General features: G+C 45.5%; 1 protein-coding gene across 3 annotated transcripts in view; it reads left to right on the top strand.

The window, feature by feature from the left end:
- The first annotated feature begins 216 nt into the window (after positions 1-216).
- The window catches only part of NECAB2 (N-terminal EF-hand calcium binding protein 2), a 355,097-nt gene continuing 345,656 nt past the window's right edge, over positions 217-9,657 (top strand). For 2 of the 3 annotated variants that reach the window (XR_016315375.1, XM_089692862.1), the window contains exon 1: positions 219-462. Coding sequence is in view for 2 of the 3 variants with exons in the window: in XM_089692862.1 (XP_089548988.1) it covers positions 259-462 (204 nt within the window). In the remaining variant the exon portion in view is untranslated. Of the gene's footprint in view, positions 463-9,657 lie in introns of all 3 variants that reach the window. The other variant, XM_089692863.1, reaches the window with a different exon arrangement.

Raw genomic sequence — 9,657 nt, 5'->3', positions numbered from 1 at the left:
AGCCTCACCTAACTCTTCTGACCTAACTAGTCAAATGCGCGCTCCCGCCGCCTAGCTCGGTCTCCCGGGACCTGCATGGGCGGGGTTTGCTTAAATAAAGGCGTGGCCGCTTCACAAGGGAGCCGGCCAAGCTCATGGCTCCCCCGCCGCTTCCTTCCACTCCGTTGGCCGGCGCTGCTGCAGGGGGCGTGTTTTTGATGGTGCGGGGCGTGGCCCGGTGCAGGGGGCGGGCTGCGCTCCCCCTCCCCAGTCTCAGACATGTGTGAGCAGGCAGCCCGGTACTGCAGGTCCAGCGTCCACAAGCTCCTGCAGCAGCAGCACTCTCAGAGCCGGGCGCTGGACGGACTTCTCCGCTGGATCGTCACCAAGATGAGCGACAAGAACGAGCGAGAGCTGCGGGGAGAGGAGGCGCAGGGCATGGCCAACCCGGGCACCAGGAGGGGCATCTCTGTCATCCTGGATGTGAGTACACCTGGGCTGTGCATGGAGGAGGGATGCATGGAGTTTGCACATCGCTGACAGGTCGGAGTGTGTGTGCTCAGGGCAGCAAAACTTGTGCGGATCCCTGAGATCATAGGGCAGGCTGACACTTGGGGGGAGATTCACCAAAACTGGAGCAGCTCTGCATGGCAGCCAATCAGCTTCTAGCTTCAGTTGGTTCAGTGAAGCTTTGACAGTAAAACCTGGAAGCTGATTGGCTAGCCTGCAGAGCTGTCCCCGGATTCTGCATGTTCTGTGGGAGGGTGAGTGCAGGCAGCACGCAGTTCAGTCCTGGCTGGAGGGGTCCCAAAGTCACCACTTTCCTGATGTAACACCCACAAATCGCATCCGGGAAGTCCTAAAGAAATCTATACACCTTTCCATGCGTTTAGATGCGTCCTGCGTATCAGATCTGCCCCAGACGCACAGATTTCTGGGTTTTCTAACCACAGCCAAACTGATCTATATAAAAAGATGTGATGGATAGGTGTGAGTGCGACTAAATCGCATCTGGGAAACCATAACGAAATCTGTGCTTCCCACATCACCTTCCGGCGCGTTTAGACGCATTCCGCATACCGGATCCGCCCCCGGATGCTCAGATTTTTTTTTTTCTAAATGCAGCCAAAGTGATTTATGTACAAAAAGTGACACGCAGGTGTGAGCACGGCCAAATCGCATCTGTCATAGCGAAATCTATACGTCCCGCATTGCCTACCTGGGCGTTTAGACGCGCCGTGTGTATCAGATCTGCCCCTGGATGCACAGATCTCATTTGTTTCTAAATGCAGCCAAACTGATTTATGTACAAAAAAAGTGACACGAAGGTGTGAGCGCGGCCAAATCGCGTCTGTCATAGCGAAATCTATACGTTCCACATTGCCTTCCTGGGCATTTAGACGCATTCCGCTTATCAGATCTGCCCTCAGATGCACAGATTTAATTTTTTTCTAAATGCAGCCAAAGTGATTTATGTAAAAAAAAAAAGTGACATGCAGGTGTGAGCGCGGCCAAATCGCATCGGCCATAACGAATTCTATATGTCCAATAACCAGCCAAATTGATATATGTACAAAAAACGACATGTAGGTGTGAGTGCAGCCAAATCGCATCGGCCATAACAAATTCTATATGTCCCGCATCCCCTCCTGGGCATTTAGACACATCGTGTGTATCGGATCTTCCCCCGGATGCACAGATTTAATTTTTTTCTAAATGCAGCCAACGTGATTTATATAAAAAAAAAGTGACACGCAGGTGTGAGCGCGGCCAAGTCGCATTGGCCATAAAGAAATCTATACATCTCACAATCAGCCAAATTGATTTATGTACAAAAAAAAAGTAACACGCAGGTGTAACAGCAGCCAAATCGCATCTGTCATAGCGAAATCTATACGTCCTACAATCAGCCAAATTGATTTATGTACAAAAAAACGGCATGCAAGTGTGAGCGTGAGCAAATCGCATCTGTCATAGCGAAATCTATTCGTCCCACATCGCCTTCCTGTGCGTTTAGATGCATCGTGTGTATCGGATCTGCGCTCGGATTGCCAGATCTAATTTTTTTCCAAATGCAGCAAAAGTGATTTATGTACAAAAAAAAAGTGACACGCAGGTGTAAGCGACTAAATCGCATCTGGGAAGCCATAACGAAATCTGTACGTCCCGCATCACCTTCCGGCGCGTTTAGACGCATTCCGCGTATCGGATCTGCCCCCGGATGCACAGATCTCATTTTTTTCTAAATGGAGCCAAACTGATTTATGTACAAAAAAAAGTGACACGCAGGTGAAACAGCAGCCAAATCGCAACTGTCATAGCGAAATCTATACGTCCCACAATCAGCCAAATTGATTTATATACAAAAAAAACGACATGCATGTGTGAGCGTGACCAAATCGCATCTGTCATAACGAAATCTATACGTCCCGCATCACCTTCTTGGGCGTTTAGACGCATTCCGCTTATCAGATCTGCTCCCAGATGCACAGATTTTAATTTTTGCCAAACTGATTTATGTACAAAAAAAGTGACACGCAGGTGTAATCGCAGCCAAATCGCATCTGCCATAGCAAAATCTATACGTCCCATATCGCCTTCCTGGGTGTTTAGACGCACCGTGTGTATCAGATTTGCCCCCGGATGCACAGATTTCATTTTTTTCTAAATGCAGCCAAACTGATTTATTTACAAAAAAAGTGACACGCAGGTGTGAGCGCGGCCAAATCGCATCTGCCATAGCGAGCAAAATCTATACATCCCACAATCAGCCAAATTGATTTATGTACAAGAAAACGATATGTAGGTGTGAGCGCGGCCAAATCGCATCTGTCATAACAAATTCTATACATCCCACATCGCCTTCCTGTGCGTTTAGTCGCATCGTGTGTTTCGGATCTGCCCCCGGATGCACAGATCTCATTTGTTTCTAAATGCAGCCAAACTCATTTATGTACAAAAAAAGTGACACGCAGGTGTGAGCGCGGCCAAATCGCATCTGTCATAGCGAAATCTATACATCCCACAATCAGCCAAATTGATTTATGTACAAAAAAAAGTGACACGCAGGTGTAACCGCAGCCAAATCGCATCTGTCATAGCGAAATCTATACGTCCCACATCGCCTTCCTGTGCGTTTAGATGCATTGTGTGTATCGGATCTGCCCCCGGATGCACAGATTTAATTTTTGTCCAAATGCAGCAAAAGTGATTTATGTACAAAAAAAAAGTGACACACAGGTGTAAGCGACTAAATCGCATCCGGGAAGTCATAACGAATTCTATACGTCCCACATCGCCTTCCTGGACGTTTAGTCGCATCGTGTGTTTCGGATCTGCCCCCGGATGCACAGATTGAATTTTTTTCTAAATGGAGCCAAACTCATTTATGTACAAAAAAAAAAGTGACACGCATGTGTGAGCGCGGCCAAATCGCATCTGTCATAGCGAAATCTATACATCCCACAGTCAGCCAAATTGATTTATGTACAAAAAAACAACATGCAGGTGTGAGCGCGGCTAAATCGCATCTGCAGTCTATACATCCCACATTGCCTTCCTGTGCGTTTAGATTTGTCGTGTGTATCGGATCTGCCCCCGAATGCACAGATTTAATTTTTTTCTAAATGCAGCAAATTGATCTATGTGCAAAAAAAAAGTGACATGCAGCTGTAAGCGCGGCCAAGTCGCATCTGGCATGATGAACTCTGTACGTCCCGCATCGCCTTCCTGTGCGTTTAGACGCGTTCCGCTTATCAGATCTGCCCCCGGACATACAGATATCTGTATTTTCTAAACGCATCCAAATTGATCTATATAGAAAAAAAATGACGCGCTGGTGTAAGCATGGCCAAATCGCATCTGTCATAACAAAATCTATACGCCCCACTTCATCTTCCCATGCGATTACATTCCAAGTATTGGATCTGCCCCTATACGCACAGATTTCTTTATTTTCTAAACACAGCCAAACCGATCTCTATACAAAAAAGTGACGCGCTGGTATGAGTGCGGCCAAATCGCATCCGGGAAGCCATAACGAAATTATGTCCCGCATCGCCTTCCCGTGCGTTTTTGTGCATTTAGGCTCGGTTCACGCCTATGCAGGTTGTGGTCGATGCATTTTTCCAGTGCGGTTTGCGGTTTTCCACGCACATTTTTGATGTGTTTTTTGTTGTTGGGATGTATACAATTTTTTGCTAGGGGGAGGTGTCTGTTGTCATGCAGGAACAGCACCAAAAACGCATGTACATGCGTCTTTGATGCGTTAACTATGAAGTCTATGGAACCAAAAACAGAAACGGCAAAAAAGTCCCTGACCCTTTCCCAAAGACTCAACGGTTGAAAAGGAAAAGATGTGAATGTGACCCATAGGAGAAGGGACTGTAATGCATTTCTGCAAATCTGAAAACGCACCTCAAAACGCAGAAGTGTGAACCTAGTCTTACCGGTGCACTTTTAGGTGTGATTTGCAAATTGAAATTGCACCTGAAATCGCATCTAATGATGTGAATGTCAGTGTTTTAACATGTGCGATTTGCTGCAGTGCGATTTGGCATATGATTTGCAAGTCGCACGGCATGCAAAGCGCATGCCAAGTCGCATCCGATGTGACCGGGTGTGAAAATCTTCACAAGTAGCAATAAAGTCTTCGGAAAACGCACCTGAAATCGTGCTGAAATTGCACACAAATCGTGCTATTTAAAAATCGCAGCGATGTGACCGGTGCAGGGGCGGACTGACCACTTGGAAACTCAGGCACTGCCCGAGGGCCCGAGGTCAGTAGGGGGCCCCATGAGATGCCACTGGTACCTTTTTCATAGGCTTTTTTGAGTTTGGGCAAGGACACAGGGGCCCCATGATCCCCTATTGCCCGGGGGCCCCATGAGTTGTCAGTCCGCCCCCCTACCGCTGACGCATTCCAAGTATCAGATCTGCCCCCAGACTCACAGATTCTAAACATGTCCAAATGAAATACAAAGGGGGGATTAACCCTAGGCTCACACCTAAGCGTTTTCCACAGCGTTTTTCAGAAACGCAGTACAGTCCATTTAACATGATCTCCTATGAGATACGTTCACATCTGTGCACTTTCACCCGGTGCGTTTTCTGGAAAGGGTCAGGGACTTTTTTAAATGCGAAACGTTTTTGGTTCTATAGACTTCAATGGAAACGCTGCAGAAAAGCATGTATTTGTTTTTGATGCGTTTTGCATTTTAAATCTGCCTAGCAACAAAAAAAATTTAACAAATGAAAAGTGAAATGCAAAACGCATCAAAAATGCAAAAGGTTGCGTTTTTGGTTCTATAGACTTCAATGGAAACGCTGCAGAAAAGCCTGTATTACGTTTTTGATGCGTTTTGTATTTTAAATCTGCCGAGCAACAAAAAAAGTAAAAAAAAGTAAAAAAAAAAGCAAAATGCATCAGAACACAAAAAGTTGCATTTTTGGTTCTCTAGACTTCAATGGAAATGCTGCAGAAAAGAATGTATTACTTTTTGATGCGTTTTTGATGTGTTTTGCATTTTATATCTGCCTAGCAAAAAAAAACTGAAAAAAAAAAAGCAAAACGCATCAAAAATGCAAAAAGTTGCATTTTTGGTTGTATAGACTTCAGTGGAAAAGCACGGATTACGTTTTTGATGCGTTTTGCATTTTAAATATGTCTAGAAACAGCAAAAAAATGAAAAAAAAAAGCAAAACGCATCAAAAATGCAAAAAGTTGCATTTTTGGTTCTATAGACTTCAGTGGAAATGCTGCAGAAAAGCACGGATTACGTTTTTGATGCGTTTTGCATTTTAAATCTGCCTAGCAACAAAAAAAGTAAAAAAAAATGAAAAAAAAGCAAAACGCATCAAAAATGCAAAAAGTTGCATTTTTGGTTCTATAGACTTCAGTGGAAAAGCACGGATTACGTTTTTGATGTGTTTTGCATTTTAAATAAGTCTAGCAACAAAAAAAAATGTTAAAGAATGAAAAAAAAAAAACGCATCAAAAACGTGTCAAAAACGCAATGCAGAAACGTCTCAAACGCAACCTGCATAGATGTGAACCTAATCTTAGTAAATCCAGAGCAGTCAGAATCTGGTACACCTGTGCCTGGCAGCCAATCAGCTTCTCACTTCACCTTGTTCAATGAAGCTTTGACCACAAAACGTAGAAGCTGATTGGCTGCCATTCACATTCTGTGTGCACCAGTTTTTGTAAATCCCCCCCAAAGCGTGAACGATGGCTTGTAGGCTCAGCACACACATTACAGTCTGACTGTACAATCTCCTTTATGGTGGGCATACACACATCAGTAAATGTTCGATTTGATTTTCGATCGATCTGTAGCAGACAACACCATTGAGGGACATGACATGCATGGGGAGGTGGATTTTAATCGCTAGTTGGAAGATAGGATTGTCAACGATTGATCACATCCCTGTTTCCACATCATAATCCGATCCATCGATATCTGATCGGCCAGTCGATGCAAAGCGATCAATCGTTTTCCACCCTGGCTGATCGGTTGATCGAAACCGCTGTAAACCAAACCAAAATTGATTGGAAGGGTAGTTATGGCTCTTCGATTGATTGCCGACTTGATCGTTTGCATTTTGGTTGAGTTGTACAGAACATCGATCGGAGAATCAAATTGAAGTGTGTGTGTCCAGCATGAGATCTACTGGCAGCTTTGGGGTGCAGCTCCTGATTGGATGGATGAGGTAGGCGCTCATATGACATTTCCAGGGACGTTGGAAATAATGGGACTTAATAGAAGCCTACTAAATAGAATGCCTAATCCCAGCTTCACACCTAAGCGTCTTCCGCAGCGTTTTTCAGAAACACAATACAGTCCATTTGACATGATTTCCTATGGGACACGTTCACATCTCCGCGTTTTCACCCGGTGCGTTTTTTGGAAAGTATCAGGGACTTTTTTGAACGCCAAAAGTTGTGTTTTTAGTTCTATAGACTTCAATGGAAACGCTACATAAAAGCATGTGTTACGTTTTAATATGTTTTGCATTTTAAATCTGCCTAGCAACAAAAAATGTAAAAAAAAATGAAAAAAAAAACACCCCGTAAAACACATACAATAGAATACATAGAATAGAATGGAAATTGCACTGCAAATTGCAAGAAATCATTGACCCCCCCGGTCACATCAAGCCCTGACTGTGAAATTGTGCGACTTCACTGTACGTCATTTTAACCGCCTCCCGGCCTCCATATACTGATATGATGGACACAAGGTGGTTCTCTCATTCTGGGAGGACATCATATGACATCCTCCCATTCTCACCGCACATGCGTGGCGATCGGCGGTGTGCAATGTCCCTTGGACACAGCGGATCACCGATCCACGCAAAGAGCTGAAGATGTCGGCTCGGTCATGTGATCAGCTATGTCCAATCACAGCTGATCGCATGTAACATGGAAATGCCGATTATCGGCATTTCTCTTCTCAAGCTGTCACGCTGACAGAGGAGAAGAGAGGAGAGCCGGTAATCAGCATCCCTCAGAGGGGACATGAGAGCACTGATGATCTGTGTAGCCCCAGCAGTGCCACCTGTCAGTGTCCATCAGTGCCAGCTCTCCGTGCTCATCCATGTCACCTGCCAGTGCCACATTTCAGTGCCTATCAGTGCCATATCAATGCCACATATCAGTACCCATCTGAGCTGCCTTTCAGTGCCAGTCAGTGCCGCATATCAGTGCCAGTCAGTGCCGCCTATCAGTGCCCATCTGTGCCACCTATCAGTGTGCATCAGTGCTGTCTATCAGTGCTGCCTATCACTGCCACCTAACAGTGCCAGTCAGTGCCAGCTAACAGTGCCAGTCAGTGCCGCCTATCAGTGCCATATATGAGTGCTGCCTTTCAGTGCCCTTCAGTGATGCTTGTCAATGCCCATCAGTGCCACCTACCAGTGCCTCCTCATCAGTGCCACCTATAGTGTCCATCAGTGCAGCCTATCAGTGCCCATCACTACAGCCTCATTAGCGCACATCAGTGCCACCTATCAGTGTCCATCACTACAGCCTCATTAGCGCACATCAGTGCAGCCTATCGGTGCCCATCACTGCACCCTCATTAGCGCACATCAGTGAAGGAGAAAAATCAAGAACTAAGAAAAAAACTTTTTTTTTTTCAAAATTTTCAGTGGTTTTTGGTTTGTTTAGCAAAAAAGAAAAACCCCAGAGGTGATTAAATACCACCAAAATAAAGCTCTATCTGTCACAAAAAATGATAAAAATGTCATTTGGGTACAGTGTTGCATGACCGCGCAATTCTCATTCAAAGTGTGACAGCGCTGAAAGCTGGAAATTGACTTGGGCAGGAAGGGGGTATAAGTGCCCGGTAGGCTTGTGGTTAAAGTCGGGTGAGATGCCGATTTCAGGTGCGATTTGCAAGACATCTGACACAGATATCTATGCAAGGCACACCAAAAGTGATGCATGTACTACTTTAGATCCTATGCGATCCGATTCTGCACATCGCGCCACATTTTGCGAATCGATTTCGGGGTGTTGTTAACATACACACCCGCAGTGGTTCGCATGATCTGGGTGCGATTCTGATGCGGTGTTGAATTTACACAGAACCCAATGCAAATTCTGCACCGCATCAGTGTGAACCCAGGATCAATCGATTTCGGGGTGTCGTTAACATACACACCCGCATCGGTTCGCATAAACGAGGTGTGAATTCCACATCGCATCAGTGTGAGCCCAGAATCAGAGCTCGTTTATACTCAAATACATGGTTTAAGGGCCAGTTCACATTATAGACAAGCAGTCCGGATGCACTTCTGTATGTGCGTTTTTGTTGCGTTCTGGTGCGTTTTTTGATGAGTTTCAGTTCATTTCTTCTTCTTTTTCTTCAACTTAATAAGGACATGTGATTTCCAGTGCGTTTTGGTGCATTTTACTATGCTTCAGTACAATTCAGGGCTAGTCCACACTACCATGTATTTCATTAGCTTTTTTCTGCATCTAAAACGCACAGAAAGTTGGTTATATGGCTGTCAGTATCCTAGTTCACATCAGTGCTTGTAGTTCCAGTGTGTTCCGGTTGAAACACAGAATGCATCCAACCATGATCGCTACAGGTGATCGCTGGCTGTGTGACCCGTCATGAATATCAGACAAACAATGACAGGCTGACAGCTGGCGGCCAGGGATTACCTGCAGTGATCCTAGCTGGACGCACACAGAATGCATCCAACCATGATCGCTACAGGTGATCTCTGGCTGATCTCTGGCTGTGTGACCCGTCATGAATATCAGACAAACAATGACAGGCTGACAGCTAACGGCCAGGGATTACCTGCAGTGATCCTAGCTGGACGCACACAGAATGCATCCAACCATGATCTCTACAGGTGATCGCTGGCTGTGTGACCCGTCATGAATATCAGACAAACAATGACAGCCTGACAGCTGGCGGCCAGGGATTACCTGCAGTGATCCTAGCTGGACGCACACAGAATGCATCCAACCATGATCGCTACAGGTGATCTCTGGCTGATCTCTGGCTGTGTGACCTGTCATGAATATCAGACAAAACAATGACAGGCTGATGGCCAGCAAATACCTGCAGTGATCCTAGCTGGACGCACACAGAATGCATCCAACCATGATCGCTACAAGTGATCGCTGGCTGTGCGAATCGTCACAAATATCAGATA

The sequence above is a fragment of the Staurois parvus genome, unplaced genomic scaffold (genome assembly GCF_062004578.1).
Source record: "Staurois parvus isolate SC_StPar_1 unplaced genomic scaffold, SC_StPar_1.0 ptg000607l, whole genome shotgun sequence".
Classification (NCBI taxonomy): domain Eukaryota; kingdom Metazoa; phylum Chordata; class Amphibia; order Anura; family Ranidae; genus Staurois; species Staurois parvus.
Note: the sequence above shows the minus strand (reverse complement) of the source record. Positions and strands in the feature narration are given on the sequence as shown.